Source organism: Balaenoptera ricei, chromosome 11 (assembly GCF_028023285.1).
Source record: "Balaenoptera ricei isolate mBalRic1 chromosome 11, mBalRic1.hap2, whole genome shotgun sequence".
NCBI classification, from domain to species: domain Eukaryota; kingdom Metazoa; phylum Chordata; class Mammalia; order Artiodactyla; family Balaenopteridae; genus Balaenoptera; species Balaenoptera ricei.
In genome coordinates, this window is record NC_082649.1 from 1,778,457 (window position 1) to 1,798,359 (window position 19,903).

General features: G+C 45.5%; 1 protein-coding gene across 2 annotated transcripts in view; it reads right to left on the reverse strand.

The window, feature by feature from the left end:
- GMDS (GDP-mannose 4,6-dehydratase) overlaps window positions 1-19,903 on the reverse strand; it is a 490,833-nt gene that overhangs the window by 373,690 nt on the left and 97,240 nt on the right. Inside the window, exons 2-4 of one of the 2 annotated variants that reach the window (XM_059937771.1) lie at window positions 19,740-19,784; window positions 11,364-11,451; window positions 9,757-9,866 (exon numbers count right to left, since the gene is read on the reverse strand). In XM_059937771.1, coding sequence (XP_059793754.1) covers window positions 9,757-9,866; window positions 11,364-11,451; window positions 19,740-19,784 — 243 coding nt within the window. The remainder of the gene's footprint in view (window positions 1-9,756; window positions 9,867-11,363; window positions 11,452-19,739; window positions 19,785-19,903) is intronic. The other variant, XM_059937772.1, reaches the window with a different exon arrangement.

Consider the following 19,903-nt stretch of genomic DNA (forward strand, 5'->3'; position numbering starts at 1 on the left):
GAGCTTTCACAGTGTTCTCTCTCATATAAATTCTTAATGGAGTAGGAAGGACTTTTAAGTGGCTTTAAATTTGAATTCGATTGCTCAAATCTGTAACAGGCTTCCAAGGAGAATCTGAACGACGACACACAGGGACCCGCCCGCAGTGCGCAGTCCCACTCGACCCTCACGAATAGAAGATAAAGATGCTCAGTGTCTTCCTAAGAACCACAGGAACCCATCAGCCAAATTCACATTAGTGGGGTTGGTGCACTACCAGTGCAAACATTAAATCGTAAAGTGAAAAAGGCTTTTTCTGTGTGCTGCAACTTCACCTTGTAACAAACCAAAGAGGTTTGCAAATGTATTAAATATCACAGGGACTGAGCCGCACAGGTGACGGACAACAGGATCCATCAGAAAGAAACGAAGACTGGAGAACGAAAGCAGAAAAACACAACTTCACTGGAGCACAGGGGTCCGTCATCGCCCAGGCCACCGCTCTGTTCACCTAACCCTCTACCCCTGTCAAGGAGCTCACCTTTCCAGAAACAGACACCCTGTATGCAGTCCACGGGGACGTCAGGCCTACATGCAAACACACCTTAACCATCCTCGGGTTCTAAGAGCCGCACTCACTGCTCTTTACCAAGTAAAGCCCTCCTGCCCAGGAGGTACCTTCACAACTTCAATGTTAACAATTTGGTAACACACTAGAGTGATTTTATGTTGCTCTAAGCACATGTGAGAATTATATATGAATATATAAAAATTAATTTTAGACCTCATAAAATACATAAGGCTGTATCAATTTACACATCTACCAAGCAAAATAAGTTATCTTCAGAGACCCAACATGGAGTTATAATTTGCATATGCTAAAATGTGGACAAAAACGTATTTGCAGTATTAAAACAAGTATTTATTTTTCAATCTTAGAAAATAGGTTAATTGACAGTAAACTGATTTGGCAATTTTTTGTTTGTTTGTTTTAGTATACTAATAAGAACAAATGACTCTTTCTAGTTATCAAGCTATTGGTTCTTCTGACTCCATAGGAGCAAATGTCCTTAGTCTCCCATAGCCTTTAGGGAAACGTACACACCAGCACAGCACTCGATATCAGAACTGTGTATTGAATTGAACTATCGTAACCAAAAAGACTGTGGTTATCCCGGAGGAGTTAGTCCTGTGGATTTTGTTTTAGCGTCACTGACAGGCTACCATCACACCCTGCGGGGTTGGATTCGGGGACCTTCTAGCTACACAAACACTGCTCCTCTGGGTTCGTCTTAACCGGGTCCCGCCGGAAAGAAAACACAAAGCTCTTAACTCAGACCTCCTGCAGTGTGGTCAGCGGCGGGAGTGACAAGAGAGGTGAGCCTGGGCCCACCGGGGTCCTGCGCTGCCCGCCCCGCCCCGCCCTGGTCTCCTCGGAGCAGCCCTCTGACAAGCACAAGGCAGCGTCTGACAAGGTCCCGTCTGGCCTCCCTCGTCACCAAATGCAGGTTCCGGGCGGCCCTTTGTGAAACAGGGGCTGGGCAGGTTCACGGACCTCTTCCACCTCAGAATTCTGTGGCCCGTTTAGTAAAAAACAAGGGTCTGAAACATCGCTTTTCTCTTCATGATGTGTCATGACAGGTGAACATTTCAGCGGCAGGAACTACAGACATCTGAATGGGGAAGACCTTCTTGCACAGAGTTCCCAGCAGCAGGGTGGCAAAGGGCAGGCGCCCACGGGCAGCAGCGACGGTGCCCTGCAGCCGCCCGCTGCCACCGTGGCCTCCGTCAGCCTCAGCGAGGAGCGGAGAGCACCCGGATCAGAGGGCAGAGCAGCCCGCGTGCGCCCCCCCCGACCCCCCCGCAGCACCGCCGCCCTCGGGCTGCACCGGCCCCTCCCCAGGAGGGTGGCTCCTGCGCACAGGACGGCGGGAGGGCCTTCCCGAGGGGCTGACACCTGAGCACAGGCAGGGAGCAGTTAGGGACCAAGGCCATGAATATCGAGGGCAGAGCAGCAGCACGGAAGCAAGTGCAGAGGCCCATAGGGAGCAGCGTGTCCTGGGACCCGCAAGACAAGGTGCCCGCCCGTTTCACAGGTGACGAATGGGGCCTGCAGGTGACGAGATCTGCAGCCAGCAGCACGGGGCCTGGGCTCTGGGCTGGGCCTGGGCCTGCGTCCTGGGCATCCTGACGTGGGAAGTCCTGCCTGCGCTCCAGTGCCCACGGACACCTCCTTCCCTCTGGCCCCAGGACACAGGCTTCCGCTCGGAAGCTCTCCACACAGCAGTTTGCACGCGTGAGCCGCCGCATGGAGTGCACGGGGCACGACGGGCTCCGGTGCAGCCAGGCGGGACGGGCTGGGCCTGACCCAGCCTAAGGTCGCCCTGACAGCCCCTCCCCGACGGCGAGAACGATGCCCCTGGCCCCTCCTCACTGCCCTGCTCTCCTCACGCTCCCTGCCGGCTCGCCAGGCTCCGCAATGAATACACGGGGGAGCGAGGCCCAGGAGAACAGTCCTCCGTGCTGTCTGTGGGCCCCGACCCTCCTGCACCTGCACAGCGAAGGCCACACTGGTGCTCCTGCTCTGTTCCAGAACTGGGTGAGTCAGGCGCGAAGCGCACGTCCCACCAGGCACCTGCCCTGCCCCGTAACGCAGTCCTCCCAGGGCACCCCGTCACCCCCTGGGTTAGAGCAGCCCCAGGAGGTGTGGGCTTCCTCCCCATAAATAGGAGACAAATGGCGGGGGGGCTAGGAGCAGCCAGGAAAAAGCCACTGGAGAGGGCACTTCTGTCTCTCAGGAGATGAAACTGCGCGGTGCCCTCGCCGGGGCCCCGTTTCTTTCCCAGCTTCACTCCCTGCACGGGCTTCTCTGTCTCCCGGATGCTGAGGCGCGGCCGGGCCGCCCCGCCAGCCTCTTGGCTCACAACCAGCTCCGCTTCCTGCCCTGCTTCCCGGGCTGGAAGTCCCACCAGGAAGACAATCAGACTCGGCCCCTTCGCTCCCATACTCAGATCTGCTGGCCAGTCCCGCACAGCTGGACAAGGAAATCCTGCCCCGCACGCCGCCTGCCCCAGGTACCTTCTGGGCACGTAGGCCTCCTGGCTGTCATGAGACAAAATCAAACAAATGACCGACAGAGAGTCGAAAGGGAGATAATAAAGATAATTCAAGAGTCAGAAAACAAATGACACGGAGGGAGTTATTCAGTTTGAATAAGAGAAAGTCAAAGAAAGACTTAATAACAGTCTTGAACACTGAGAAGGGATTTGAAAATAGTTCTCAAAACTAAACAAAGAAGAGCAAATGACTTTCTGTCTCCACAGAAGACACAGGAAAAAAAAAGCTTAAGAAGAAACTTAGGTATGTGGGGAAAGCTCTTAAGGTGAGGACTATTTTACATTAGAATTATTACTAATGGAGATCATCATTTTCTTTGATGGTCTTTAAAATAAGTTATCGAATACCAAGATCTGAGTTTTGATCCTGGATTGGCCAGTAACCAAATGTGTGACTTTGAGCAGCAGGTAACTTCACTTATAAAATGAAAATCATATTAAATTATTTCTAAAGTTCCTTTTAGCTCTAATATTTCATGATTGCATCATTTTCATTTTAAAAAAATAATAAAGGCAATTCCAACATGACATTGTGAGACCAAAGGGTCATACTGGGCTAGATTTCCTGTAGACAGATCTCGTCCAACAGTATGACTTCAAGAATGAAGTATGATTATCAAAGAAGCTGTGAGGAATGGTGGAAAACTCCAAAGTCATGACAGTAATGAATGTTGAACAGATAAGAAATTTAGGACAGAAATTAATGAAAAATATTATTTACACAGTAAAAATTTTAAAAGAACAATAAAGCAGGCTCCTAAAACATTTCCTCATCAAAATGGGCAGGACTATGTATATTGGATAATTTGTTCCTACTTGGGTGATATCACCACGCTAGGTTTAACTACTTTTAATAACTAGTACATTTCAGTCGTCTCTCACTTTCTCCTACATAAGATCAAATCAGCCTCTCAATGACCTACACTTCATGAGTCATAATTTTTCTGTTTATGATTCAGAAAAATGTCTTCAGTCAGTTTTTCCCAGACTGCTGTGGGTTTATTCCAAGAACCAATTTCATCTTCATTGGTTTCCTACAGGAAACCAGACCAACTTCCTATTATTTTATTTTCCTTACTTTTAGCATACCATAGCCCACATCAAATTAACTGGAAGTGAGAGTGATAGAAGACTCTATTCTGCACAAAGAGAGGCCAACACAAACAATGCCCGGTCTAGAAGTCACGGATTCAAAATGAAATGCAACGTGTGCTAATATTAGAGCTTTCTTTCAAAAGAGCTCCAAACCAAATAAGAAGAAACATATTTTAATTAACTTCTTACAAACATTCCACTGTCAGAAAGAACTTTTGTTTAAAAACTACTGTCTATGAATACAATAAATCCTACAAAGCTGATTAATACAGAGAAATTAATTATAAGGAACAAAATACGTGTTTTCCATCCTAACCCCCTAACAAGCTGCTAGGAGAACAGGTAGGCAGCTGAAGGCCAACACACAGAGCTGTGGAGGGGTGGGCGGGGGCACAGCAACGTCCCCCCAGCCAGCCGCAGTCTGTTGTCACCCCCTGTCCTTCCCAGCCAGCCCCTCCCCCCACCCACCCTTTCCACCACTGAGAATCCATCTGACATTAGATCACACAAGGAAGAGGGGCATGGAACACGGGCTTTCCAAAGACATTCTGACAGTGGCTTGCACTCATACTGTTCCTCCAAAGCACTAGGAGTACCCGGGAAGTACACGTTCTCACTGACTACACGCTGCTCGGAAAAAGATTTCTGAATGTGGAGAATTTTGGTATAAACATGTATCAGATTCTTCTTAGATTCTTTCCACTCTCAGCTTTACAAGCTCACATAGTCATTAGCTGGCAAGGAATTTATACCAAATTCATAAGCTGATGCATTGAAGGAAGAATGCATTTAAGGCGCATATTACACACAGATAAACCAAGAAACCAGAAACATTAGCACAGCGGTTCTCAAACTGAAGCCCCCAGATCAGGGTCAGCATCACCTGGACACATCCTGGAAAAGGAAGACCTCACAAATCAGACAGGTTGCTGGGCAAGGCAGGACTTTTCTAGAAAAGAACCCACTCAATTTACAACCCTTCATAACCCTTGACTTCTACGCCCCCCCCCCACCTTCCGGATAATTCCTCTAACGCATCACTAAAATGCTCTTCCTAAAAGCCCCAAATCATCCCTACCCTAACCGCAAAGGCCACGACGTCTGCTTGCTCCTCACTCCTGCACACTCATCTGAAGCCCTAGCGCGGGAGACACCACCTCCTGCCTGAACCGCCTGGTCTGTTGGCTCCCTCACACAATTCCACCCTCCTGCCTCTTTGACCCTACCTCCCTGCCACCCATGACTCCCCCCACAAATGCTCCCAGGCCCCAAGGCTCCATCTTCATCCACTCCTCTGTTTCCATCTGCTGCCTTGGCTTCGGCCTCTCAAGAACTCCCAGGACTGAGCTCCAAATCTCTCTCAAACCTCACAGCATACTTTAAATTGCCTTTGACCTGCATTACCTGAATGTCCTTCAAGTACCGCTGGTAGGACGAGTCCAAGAGGGAGCCTCTCACGCACCCCCCAACTCAGCAGTCCCTCCTCGGACGCCTGCTTCTAGCACCGGGACCATCAGTCATCTGGCCCCAGTGCCCTGGAGCAGCGCTTCCCTTCCTCCCCAGCCCCGTATCTTGTCGGCAGAGGGTCAGCCCTACAGGCCTCCTGTTCCATCCTCCTCATGCCCACTTCGACTGCCACCACCTTCACCCAACAACTTCCTACTCTTCTGAAGCCCCCACCTGTAGACTCACCTCTGAATCTATTTGTCTCCTGTTCAAAAACAAGACCAGGATGCCCACTCTCACCACTTTCATTCAGCGTAAGTCCCATAAGCCACAGCAGTCAAAGAAGAAAAAGAAATAAAAGGAATCCAAATTGGAAAGGAACAAGTAAAACTATCACTGTCTGCAGATGTCATGATGCTATACATAGAAAATCCTAAAGATGATACCAGAAAACTACTAGAGCTTGTCAATGAATTCAGTGAAGTTGCTGGATACAAAATTAATACACAGAAATCTGTTGCATTTCTATACACTAACAATGAAAGATCAGAAAGAGAAATTAAGGAAATAATCCCATTTACTATCACACCAAAAAAATACCTAGGAATGAACCTACCTAAGGAGGCAAAAGACCTGTACTCTGAAAACTATATGATAGTGATGAAAGAAACCGAAGATGACACAAACAAATGGAAAGATATACCATGTTCTTGGATTGGAAGAATCAATATTGTCAAAATGGCTATACTACCCAAGGCAATCTACACATTCAATGCAATCCCTATTAAATTACCAATGGCATTTTTCACAGAACTGGAAAATATTTTTTTTAATTTGTATGGAAACACAAAAGACCCCGAATAGCCACAGCAATCTTGAGAAAGAAGAACAGAGCTGGAAGAATCCCATTGAGCAAAAGATGCTAAACATCACTAATTATTAGAGATGCAAACACTAGTCAGAATGGCCATCATCAAAAAGTCTACAAATAATAAATGCTGGAGAGGGTGTGGAGAAAAAGGAACCCTCGTACACTGTCATGGGAATGTAAACTGGTGCAGCCACTATGGAGGACAGTATGGAGGTTCCTTAAAAACTAAAAAGAGGGTTATCACGTGATCCAGCAATCCCACTCCTGGGCATATATCCGGAAAAGACAAAAACTCTAATTTGAAAAGATACATGCACCCCGATGTTCGTTGCAGCACTATTTACAATAGTCAAGACATGGAATCAACCTAAGTGTCCATCGACAGATAAATGGATAACGAAGATGTGGTACATATATATAATGGAATATTACTTAGCCATAAAAAAGAGAGAAATAATGCCATCTGCAGCAACATGGATGGTCCTAGGGATTATCATATTAAGTGAAGATGGCCAGACAAAGACAAATATCGTATGATATCATTTATATGTGGAATCTAAAAAAATGATACAAATATACTTATTTACAAAAAAATAGACTCACAGACACAGAAAACAAATTTATGGCTACCAAAGGGGATAGCAGGGCAGCAGGGGGAAAGATAAATTAGGAGTTAGGGATTAACATACACACACTACTATATATAAAATAGATAAACAGCAAGAAACTGCTGTATAGCACAGGGAACCATATGTCTTACAGTAACCTATAATGGAAAAGAATCTGAAAAAGAATATATATACAATTGAATCACTTTGCTGTACACCTGAAACTAACACAACATTGTAAATTAACTACTTCAATTTAAAAAATGGCTAATTAAAAAAGAAACACGTAGAGACTGCCCAAACACAGCCCACCTCCCTACGTGCCCACCTCCCATTTCTCCCACCAGACTTCTTGCTTAGGACCTAATAAGCAAGACCTAAGCAACCTAGGACGCTCATCATGTTGCAAACACATCCCAAGTCTTCTCTCTTCTGACTCTCAGCCTTGTATTGTCACCTCAATTTCAACTACCCGTTACCACTAATGACGTCTGTAAACTTCCACCCCGAACCTACTCCTTAACACCATGCACGATCTCGTGGGAGTGAAGTTCTCTCACCCCATCTCTAAAGACCCACAGACATCAGCGCCAGCCTCTGTCACCCCTGGGAAAGGAGTCCCTCCATGACAGAGGTGGGTTTCACGCATCCCTGGGTCCTCCACTCCACCATGCACGCAAATATCGTTGAAGGGCTAAACTATCTTACGAGCCAAAATTCATCTTCGATTAAGCACCATTTCTGCCAATTAACAGGTCTTTAGGCAAAGCAGGCAAAACACAATAAAACCAGGTAAACTTCACATACAGAGCCACTTAGGAGGAATCGGCTCAACCTCCTGTGCTTTCCGTACTCACGGTACAGCCACCCTAGGGTAACAACCAGACACACTCAGCACCACTTCGTGTACAGAAAGCATATCAGACTTTTCGAACTACAAAACGTTTTGGAAAAAGGAGAAGACTGACTCATTTAATGCTACCATGACAGGGGAAGGCCTTCTATACATAAATCTTTATAAAATTTCCTGCGTCTTCCCACCATGCCGGTATAGGACTTCTAGAGGCGATAAACTATCGACCATCACAAAGGAAACGTCTTAATCTAAAGGAAACTGAGTAACAGAGCACTCATTCCAAAACATTCTGTTTTGCCTGGAGATACCAAGAAGCAGCTAGATAAATTAGAACGTGGAAGATGGGCTAACTGCCTCAGCCCAGGATAAAGTCTTCACGCCTGGAGTGACAGTTATTGCTTCGCTATATGAAAGGGGGGACAGCTGCTCAAGGCATGGCACGCAGGAAATACCCTTTCAGATGGAAAATACATTTAGAATCACTTAGAAAAATAGCCCTATTTTTCTAACCTAAAGCCCCTGACGCCTTCCGCAGCCCAAAGCTTAAGCTTGGATACAGAACAGAATCATCGGAGATTAAGAAAGGAAAAAATTACCTTCCGAGACAGCAGAGACAGATAAGAAGTATCATTATTGGCTGATCTGTCGTCATCCTCCAAGGTTACCATCTTAGAGAAAAATGTACTGTGAGGGTTTACGCTCAAATTTGAAATTTGGTATCAATTATAAGACTGAGCTTTCCACTTGCTTCTCTTACTATGTTCTACCTTTGGTTTCATTTGATCTAGTTTATAATTTCTCCCTTAAACTAGCAGAGATATAAAGCAGGCATATCGCTTCCATTCCACTCGAAGTTGGAGATGTGGAGAAATAGCCAATCACCCCAAATACTTTCTGCAGTAAGAGTGCTGAATTCACTCATTAAACAGCAAAAAATGCTGCTAGATTTTCTGTTCCTTTTTTTTGGTGGCGGGGGGCAGGTGCTGTTTTAACTTAGAGTCATTTGCTTTTATTTCTATGCTCCACTAACTATCCTGATTGAATAAGTATCTAAATAGAACTCATACCATCCCTGGCTTCAGTTCACTCACTAAGTTAGCACTATAATACAGCAACAAAAACTTGAATTAAGCAGATTGCCAGAACCCTGGGGATTGGCTTCTCAGGTTTACTGCAATTTGTTCTAGAAAGAAAAACTAAGGAGAGGTAGATAGACCACCAGAGAATCTGTCTGAATAAAGGGAAAGAAATCAACATGAGCTGTGTCATACTGAGGAGGCAAGAGGCTAAGAAGAGTTTTTCTTCCAATAATTTTTACTACTCACAAGAAAAAGTTAAGTCCATTAATTTTGACATACTGGCACTCAAAAATACTACTTTCTCAGCCAGTAATATCATCACTACCAAAAATTAATATTAAAATAGAAGTTTTATTGACTTAATTTTCCAACATTTGAACCAAACACTTCGTTCACAATGTGAGTTGAAATGGCAGAAAATACATCCAAGTGAGGTTTGTGGCTGTAAGATCAGCCCCGAATAAATAAATACTTTTACTCTGTCGGCAGTAACATTTTATTACATTGTCCAATAACAGAAGACACACTTTTAAAAAAATGTATTAGCATTTCTGTAAGGACTCATTAATACCCAAACTAATACCAAGAATCAAACTTGAGGACTAGGATTAGTGGTTGTCGTATTGTGTTAAGAAGCAACGGACAAAAGTAAAATACAGAACTCAGGAACACAGCCAGAGAAATCATGATAAGGAAAACGGCTCACCTTGACGTGGCTCTGGGCTCCGAGGTTGTAGATCTCGGTCGGCTTCACTTCATTGATGATCTTTACGAGGCAGGTACTGTCGGTGAGGTCACCATAGTGCAGTTTCATGTCTTTAGGATTGAAACGCATACCATTAGATAGAAGGAAACAACGTAGGCCCAATTTTTTAACATAGCAAAACTGAAATGTATATTCTGAAATTCTGAAAGCCAGATTGGTTCTCGAGTAGCAGTCTGTAACTGTCACCTGTAAAGAAACTACATAGTAGAAAGAGATTCCCATTTGTTGCTATGTCTATAAAGGATTTGTAAAAACTCAGATGAGCTTTTTAAAAAAACATAATATCATGACAGATGTTACACAATCAGCGTATCTTATGGCGCCCCGGTGGCTGTAAGACATGTCACATGAGAATGAGATTCAGACAAAGAAAATCTGGAAATAATGCGTATACCCTCGAACGAAATATGTAACACATTGATAGTAGTGAAGATAGCTCTATTCAGATACTTTTATCTAGCGATTTTTCAGTCCTTCGTAAACATCAGTCCTTAAACCATCCATGACGTGCCTGACGTATGCATAACTGATTAGAGGGCAACTAGCTTGTTCTGACCCCAGATCTAAGCAGATCCTCACACTGATTTCCCTAGTGTAAGAAGGTGACACAGGCAGATGGGCAACCTGCTAACTGGATACTCTCATTAATTTTACATAATATTGATCTACATCTAGGTCCAATGGCAGTACCATTCTACACTTTGCACAAAATGATGATGATTTTCAAGGAGGATTCACTGAATAACCTAAATATTAAGGTGGAAAGTGTACTAGTAGGTCATCTTCCTGATGACATCACTACCTGTACAACTAACCCAAACCTTCCAATGTTCAGGGCCCTGAGGTGAATACAAGCCACCTGGATCAGCCCTGCTGGCGGGAAACACCCTGTGTCCTCGTCCCAGCTCTGTCTTTCGTGTGCTATGGAGGCTTGATAAAGTCACACCCTCTCTCTGCTTCCATCTGTAAAATGGTCTCATTCACAACCTCAGGAACTGCTGTCAAGGTCAAATGAGAAAACACCGCAACTGTGTGATGTACTCCCTGCAATTGTGTTACCAAAAATAACGAACGACTGCCAATACTGACAACCGCCTGTAAAGCAATTTAAATACATTTTTGACTGCCATCTGCTTTTGGACCTGTCTTCACCAATTATTTCTAAAATTAAATAAATGTACAAAGACTGCTTGAGTTGATTAAATTAGACCAAACGTGAAAAGTAGAGGAGGGCTCTGAGTGTGGAGCTGATCTGACTCGAGGGCACAGGGACACCTGGAGACGGGTGATCAAAGGCTTGTCTGCTCTGGCCTCTCGAGCAGCATCACCTGATGGTACCCTCGTAACGGCCTAACCGCGGTGACACCATGGCCCAGGGCAGCAGGCAGTGAAGGGTTTTCAAAGCGTGCAGATAGCATTCAATGCAGGTAACTCATGGGTAAATAACTGCGATTTGATGGGCTTTGAGAAAAATGACATTTGAAAATACCTTATCATAATATAGGAAGTTACACAGAAAGAGAGTTTAGAAAAAGAAAATGACTTACTTCCTTCAATATGAGCCTGGGGGTTCTTATACAGATGTTCAATTCGACCAGTATTGAATGAACTGGATCGCCGTACAATTCCATGGACCTGCATTTTTATCGTGTGGAAGGATAAGAATAAGTTATAAATATGCAATGAGGATTCGTAAGCAACGTTATTCCGCTAATGTTTCGTTTCGTGAAAAAACATATAACTGTCATTTAAAGACCTTATTTTAAATTAGCAGAAGGAGTTCTGCGGCTCACTCTCCCCCCACCCCGCCCCCGCCCACAGGCAGCTCCCTCCATCCCTCTCCAGTGTTTCTACTGCCAATCTCGACGAAAGTAATTAGATAATGATGTGACTTCACAGCGAGTGCTTAGTTGTAGATACTCAAATGTCTCCTTTTCCAAACACACACACACTTACGGTCCTACTGCTGACAAAAATATCTCTTCAATTTGAAACCGAAGACAGACCATGCGAGGCTGTATCGGTCACACAGCCTGGACCGCTCTTCAACCCAGAGCAGGAGGAGAGGGCTCTGGTGCCTCCAGCCCTGCCCGGTGCCCTCCGAGCTTTGCACCTGGCACTGATTCTTTAAATAAATACGTATCTGGGTCCACAAGAGAATCAGGGAGCCGCTGCTTTTATGCAGCTGTGTGGAAAAGCTAAGAAAGCTAAATAGCATAGGTTAGGGACAAGACTTACGTCCTATGAGATTTAAGGCATGAAGGAAACTCAAATGAAGGGAGGATTTTTTTTTTTTTAATTTTTATCTTTGACTTAACCATGACAAGTGTGAGGGGAAAAAGTCACTGGAACCAGAACACATACCTGTCCGATGCCGAAGAAAAGACTATTTGTGTCTGATACATTGGAGACATTGTTCAGGACCTGGTCTCACTCCCTCCTTTGTGCTGCCAGCGCTAATAGCAGCTTATGTCACCGGCTGCCTGTGTCCCAGCGCTGCTGGTGGCAGTTTTAGTCTTTCTCTTATTTTAGAAGCGCTCCTTCTAATGCTGGGTAGTTTCATTTGCAGCTGAATACACTTCTATATTTTAACTCAATCGTTTTCTGTCTATTTTGAACAAAAATTAATCCTTGGCAAGACTCAAATATTCCAAGGGCAGGGGGGAAATTATAAGCACATAAGACTTTCTTTCAAATAGAAAGAAATGTCATCGTCACTTTACATGGCATACATGAGAAACTGACTTCTGCAAAGGATACAACACACCCACAATTAATAATTCTGTTGGTTAGATGCTTTAGCCAAAGAGCTAAAACCACATTATTTTCCAAAAGAACTAAACCCAAGAAAATTTTGTAAACATGAAAATATTTTAAGACAGGAACATCACAAACTTGGTTGACATTTTGGGAGGCTAACAGTAAAATCTAGGAAACATTAAATTGCAATTTGGGTTTACGTATCCATTACGTAATTTAAAAGTAGAGAGAATAATACTTACATTAAGCTTAGAATTAATTCAACTTCATGGTCTCCAGTTTTTCAAGTTGTTAATTATAAAGTTCAACTACTCTGTAAACTTAATAAACTTTGTTTAATAAAAACCAAGTTCACATATACACCTATATATATCAAAACTGGTGTTTACCACCAAAGTTATTTCTGAAATACATAGATCTCAGATGTAAGCTGAGCTTGATTTCATTGGATAGAGAGGAATTCATATGTTCTAAAAAACAGATAATTTAGCTTTGACAATGAAAAAAATAATAATATGATTTAGTCTATTTTTTTCTCTTGATTGCTGGTTTCTGGATAAGTCACATATCCCAACAGCCCAAAACAAAGAGAAATGCTATATACATACACATTTTATATCTACATAAAGGACTGATAAAAATATTCAATGACATTGATGGATGCAGTATGAAAATCAGACAATTACCCAAAGTCACAGCAAATAAATAATATAGGACTTTACTGTCACACTTATAACCAAACACATTAAGCACTAGTTTTGGGTCTTTTTTTAATACAAAAAAAAAAAAAAAAAAGCTGTGTTTTAATTTCCCCTCACTCCCAACTTTTGGTATGTGTATACAGGGAAAGAAAGACCTGCCAAATACTTAATCCATGACAGCAAGTATTATTCTAAGAACTAATGAAAGCTGAGTCTGTCTACTTCTGAGACAGGTGAAATACAAACTTTAAGACAAGCCAAAATGTGTGCAAACTGGATAATCTAGTTAAGAATTTGAGATTAGCGGCTTTTTCTTTACAGAAGGGAGGTAGGCAGGATTTTTTGTTTGTTTTTATAAGGATTTTTGGAGAAAAAGAAACGAGTTAGGAAACCAAACTGAAAAGATAAATGAGCTAAATTTGATTCCCGATAAAATTAATTAAAATCGTTATTAAATTACAGCAGTTCAAAAACAAAATTTCTGAAAAACTGAGGTGTTAAACAGAAGTGAGCATTTTTTTTTTTTTTTAAAGATTGATTGATTGATTGATTGATTGATTGCTATGTTGGGTCTTCGTTTCTGTGCTAGGGCTTTCTCTAGTTGCGGCAAGCGGGGGCCACTCTTCATCGCGGTGCGCGGGCCTCTCACTATCGTGGCCTTTCTTGTTGCGGAGCACAGGCTCCAGACGCGCAGGCTCAGCAGTTGTGGCTCACGGGCCTAGTTGCTCCGCGGCATGTGGGATCTTCCCAGACCAGGGCTCGAACCCGTGTCCCCTGCATTAGCAGGCAGATTCTCAACCACTGCGCCACCAGGGAAGCCCGAAGTGAGCATTTTTGACAAAAAAATTTCAAGTCTCATTTAACTAAGTGATGAAAAGGAAAATTTCAAGTTCTCACGATGTCAGAACAAAGTTGGTTTGACTGCAAGACCGAGAGTCAGATTAGGCAGTATAAATGCACAGAAATGCTGACTGATTGATTGATTGATTGATTACAGTCAAGAAAATAGAAAATTATTACCATTGGATTTTAAATTCTTCAGTGTCTAGATTTCTCTTGGAGGCAAGGATGCCTCCCAGGGATGTTTAATGCAACCTGCTTCTGGAAAGTCTAGATGACGTCGGTCACATCAGCACACACGGCAGTGACCGTGCACAGACACTGTTCTCTGTGGACATTAAATCACTGAACCTTCACAACCACCTTCGTATCGTGACTCCCATCTTACAGGTGGGGACGCTGCCTGAGACCACGCCACCAGCACGTGGTTCTGTTAAAGGTGGACGTGGCCCATTGTGCCAACACTCAGTATGGTTTCAGAGCGAAAGCCACAAAAAGCTTTGACTTTTTTGCACCAAGGCTTCTATCAATAGGATTACCAACAACTCAGAAAAAAGGATCCACAGATCAAGAACGGAAGCACCGGAACTCCAGTTCCAACAAAGGTCTCCCAGGGATGACTGCACAGCCCTTCCGCCCCATTTCTCTTCCGCTCTCCTGAGGCCCCCTGGCTACAGTTCCTCTCCTGGAAGGGAAACCCACGATCTACCTGTTCTCTAATTTTACATTCTGATTCGCTGTGTTGTCATGGTTACCAAGTTAATTAATATAGATTTCTCACATATTCCCAGATACATTCTAGCTTTTAAAGGGTTTGACTTTGTCTTTCATCTTTCTGGTTTCTCTTTGTATTTTGCACAAAGTAAGTACAAAAGTATATTGCTGGCTTATCTGCTAACAATGACGCTAGGAAGGCACCTGAAACCAGAGGTACCTTCACAGGAAGCTTCACTCCTGTGGTTTTCCTCTTTCCCTGGTGACGAGAAGGAGCACGCAGAGCTGGGACCCGGGCAACGTCACACACCCGCCCTTCCCTGACGCGAAGTAACAGACCGGACCAAGGGCCTCCTACAGAATCTGCGTCCCTCGGCCGGTCATCACCAAACACTGTGCCACCCGCCTGTCCTGTAAGACTAAGCTCCACAGGCCCACAGAGCTCCTCTGGACTGCCGTCCACGTGCGTCTCACCTGACCTTGGTGGCGACCTTGGGGACACGTGCACTCATCATCTAAGTCTCCGAGAGGCCGCGGAGCCAGCAAGTGGCGGGAAAGGATGAGGACGCGGTCCAGCACCCAGCTCAGGGGCTGCCTCGCCACCGCGAGCTGGATGGCCTCGCTTCACCTCCCTGCTCTGAGCTGCCTGACATGGTACAAAGGAGAATTACCCTCTGCACTTCAACAGTGTGTAGAATTAAATCCATAAAGCTTTAAAGGATGATTTTCTATAAACGCTGAGAATTCTTGGCTCTCCTTATCATGAGATGATACCTACAGACATTCTATAAATAATGAACACGTGTTAGATCCATTCTCTTTATCTTTATGCCCCCCTTGCAAAATGTTTAATCTGGAGCAAAATTCAAGAAACCAGCAGCATTAAAAACTTTAAACCTTTAAAGGGTCCCTTCTCAGTGAGGAGTGGACCCGGGATGAAGCAATCCATCTTTTTCACGTTACATTGTTCGTTCAGAACATGATCAGATGGGACCTCCCTGGCGGTCCAGTGGTTAAGGTTCCGTGCTCCCCATGCAGGGGGCAAGGGTTCAATCCCTGGTCAGGGAGCTAAGATCCCACAAGCCGCATGGCACGGCCAAAAAATGAAGTAGTCCTATGCCTTGATGTGGAATGACGTTTGTAATATATTGTGAATTGAAAAAAAAAACAAAACAAAAAAGAACATGATCAGATGCACGGATTTCAGAGGACAGGTTAGGTGACCAGGCCCCGCAGCTTCAGAAATCTAAGGTGTGTGGTCAGACGAGGTACTTAACCATAACTAGTTAATCTGTAACATATGAGATTCCCTTTCAAGGCATACACAAACATCTCTCTCTGCTTCAAGGTTAGCCAGGCTTTTTATACCTTTACTTTGCTCCTTTGACTAACTGCGCTACGTCACCTCCGCGCACAGGCTTGTATCCGCCTTCGCTGCCCCATCTTCCCTCCCCAGCCCACCTGGCTCTGCCCCTCAACCTGCTTCCCTCCAGCTGAGCATCCATCGGGTCCACGCCTCCCCATGCTCATCATGAAGGCTGACCTCACCCCTGCCGGCCAGGGAAGCCTGCCCCTTTCTTATGCAGGAAGATCTCAGCCTCGGGATCAAGCCTGCTCAGAATCCGCAGCTCCTCCTCCTAGTGTTCATTTGTTCCCAGCGACACTTTGCTACCCCAAAGTATATTGTTTCCAGTTATTTCTGGGCCTTGTGATATTCCTTCCACAAAGACTAGATTCAAAATAATATGAGAGCTCAGGGAACCAAGGTACCCCAAATTAAGATACCTTAAGAAATGCTGTTCATCTTCACCTTGGAATTAAAAGAGCTCATTTGAACCTCTAGTTGCAGTGGTTCTCACACCATAGGACCCAGGAAAGCAGCCACCGTGACAGCTGGGGGCTGTTAGAAAGGCAGGTCTAAGGCCCCGGACTCATCCGCCTCGTCTTCGGTGGGGCCCAGGTGGCTCTGAGGCTAAACGCTGGGAACCCTCTGACTTAGAAGGAGGTGCTCGTCCAAAATTGCTGATGTTGGCCCTCTGGATTCAGGTGTGGATAGGGGTGTCCCCTCTCATCTCACGGGAGGCAATTTTCTAACCCTGTTACTTATTTTGCTCGTGTTCTGGAGCAACCAGGGGCTGCTGGTGGTAATTCTGGAAATTGTCCAATGCAGCCTCTTCGAAAAATCACTCTCACATATACTTTGACCTAAACACCAAAAGATAAAGCCTGTGCTATCATCACATCCCAGTTAATAAGCCTACCCTCCAATTACATCAATCTCTTAAAAGTGAAGACAGCAGCCTAGGAAAACTGAAGACAGGACAGATAAACACCCTCTCACGGCCCCCATTCCTACGAAACTCACAGTCCCCTGTGCGCCAAGGAGGAAGCCCTTCCGGTCATGCCGTGCAGCCCCGAGCCTTCCACCTGGACCGCAGGGGTATCGCCTTCTGCCCTCTCCTCTCCTGCCAATCACTGTTTCAATGACTCAGCCCTCCCACGAACTGTGATTTGCCGAGTGGGCCTTCTATGGTCTTTCTTTATCAGAATCCAACCTGCTCTTACAGTTTCAGACGCCAACGGAAGGAAACACCCGAAGCGCACCTGGCTGGCCTAGATTCTCATGTATTCCTGAGTCTCTGGTCCACTTAGGAGCATGACGACCTGTTTTCAGGGGTCTGGCAGTTCCCGAACAGGCCGCCTACATGGAGCTCCGCCTCCTGGGCACGCCCTCCTCCGGGCCCTTCCCAGTAACACTGACATCGCCATCCTGCTGCCCGAGGAAGCTGACCGCCTACCGCGTCCGGACAGACCCCCGCCCCCACTCCTCCCCGGCGCCTCACACCGCCTCGCCAGCTCCCTCTCCCTTGGGGCCGGCCACATCCGTGTCTGATGCCTCAGGGCCCCGCATCCACCTCGGAAGTGCATCTCGGGACCCACACAGCTCGAGCACTCCTGCTGACACACCACCTCTTCTCCAAAGCTGCAGGGACCGTGAGGGGCTCAGGGCACACCAGCAGGGCGTGGTGTCTCGGCGCACTGCACATTTTAAGCTGAAGGAGCCTGAGAAAATCACAGAAGCGGGAAGGTCACCCTGACTTTCCCCCCGCCCTTCTCCCCCGAAGCAGCCAGGTGGGAGGTGCCCTCCCCACACCTGGAGGAAAGGAGCATCTTTACGTCCCAAGACAAGGGGAGGCCGGGAAGAATCCCACCCAACAGACCTGGCTGAGCCACCGCCAGTCCTACACTGACTGCAGACCCCTGGACCTCATTTCTCCACCACTGCCCCTGCTCACCTAACCTAACACACAAGTACTCAGGCCTACCCGCCTCTTCGGACCCTCATTTTCTCAGGAAGGCTCCCAAGTCACAGAAAACTTACATTAAATACATCTGTATGCTTTCAGTTTAATTTTCAGACCCAGCCAGGGACCCTTAAGAGGGTCGAGGAAAATGTTCTCCTCCTCTACACTAAACTGACAAAGACAAATAAACAGGAGAAACTTCTGCTGTTTTTTCAAACTCCGTCAGCTTAAAATATTCACATGCCAAGGGGCCATGTTTGGGGGTAAGGTGCCCTGACCCATCACCATTACTCAGGTAGCTCCTTCTCTTGGCTCACCCGGTACACAGCTGAATCACTCACCCGGCTCCAGCCACCGAACGACTCTTCGCCTGTCCCAACCTCTGAAACAAGATAAGTACGTCTCTCTCGCAAACCTTTCCTTTTAGAATTATTAAAGCGCCAAGTTAGTCCAGCCTGAATAAATCTCAGTCTTCACCTAAAACCAATACTTCTATTCTACATATCACTCTAAAATCCTCTGCTCTGCAGAATATGAATTGATCGCTCAATTATTATAGGAATCTATGTATATGAACATATGTGTACATGCCTATTTCCATAGTTACATTTGCCTTTTTTTGATATCATTACAAGATGTAGAAGTAGCCATTATTAGATAAAGGCACAGAAGGTCTAATCATATCTGCTATTAACCAAAGTCTAAAAGTCAAAGTTCACAGAAAAGATTATGCGTTACACTAAGAAAACTAGGTTCCTTTTCTTCAAATCCTGTTGGTGCTTAAATGCCAAATTCCTTGCTATTGTTTTTGCATTTGTCCACGGTGCGCATTTTTCAAACAATGTACCTGCGACTGGAAAAAACATGGCATCCAAAATTATTAAGGTAAACACCCCCCACATCAGGCCAGAGAACATGTGCCACTGCGTAGGCTTCTGTCCTCTGCAGAGCACAGAGATTTCTAGAGATGTGCATATCTGAAAACTGTTCTTAAAAAGTGTAAGATGTACACGCTAAGATACATCCATTTAATATGTAAAACCCTTGTTTCTTTCAAGGAAAGCAGAAAACGTGTAAGGAGGAGGAGGAGAAGGAGAGAAGGAAGACAAGGGCAAGAGCAGCAAATGCAGAAGCTCCAGCTTCCACGAAATACTGGCTGCCGACTGGAAAGCAAGCATCTCTAAGTGTCAACTTTGCATTCAGGCTTGCCAGGGATCAGCTTAGTTTTTACTGCTCTGTGCAATTTGCGAATTAAGTGACTTCGCTGTGAGTGGGACTTTTTTATGTAACACATGACATCATAAATTAACCCTAAGGACGGTACAGCGTTCAGCTCACCCGGTTGCTGGTTTAGCTGAGAATGCGGGAAGCGTGCAAAGCAGGGAAACAGCAAGAACAGGGGGCGGGGGGCTGCCAGCGCGCCAGCAGATAAACAGCACAATGAGCTGGCGCTGTGACCAGCCAAGAGGCACATTCTTCCCCTGATTTGGACTTGTTATCAGAGCTTCCGTGGAAACACACACAGAAGGACAGCAGAGAGGAAGCGGGAGGCCACGGTGTCCACGGTATCCCGTCGGCCTGTGCCGGCTCATAGGGGACTCACCTCGTAGCCCTTCTCCAGCAGGAACTCGGCCAAGTAGGAGCCGTCCTGGAAGACAAGGAACATCAACAACCGTCAGACCCATCGTGGCCAAGACCAAGGGTTTTGAGAACAGCATTTCAGAGGCTCTAGGAACTTAAATAAGGCTCACGGCAACCGACATGAAA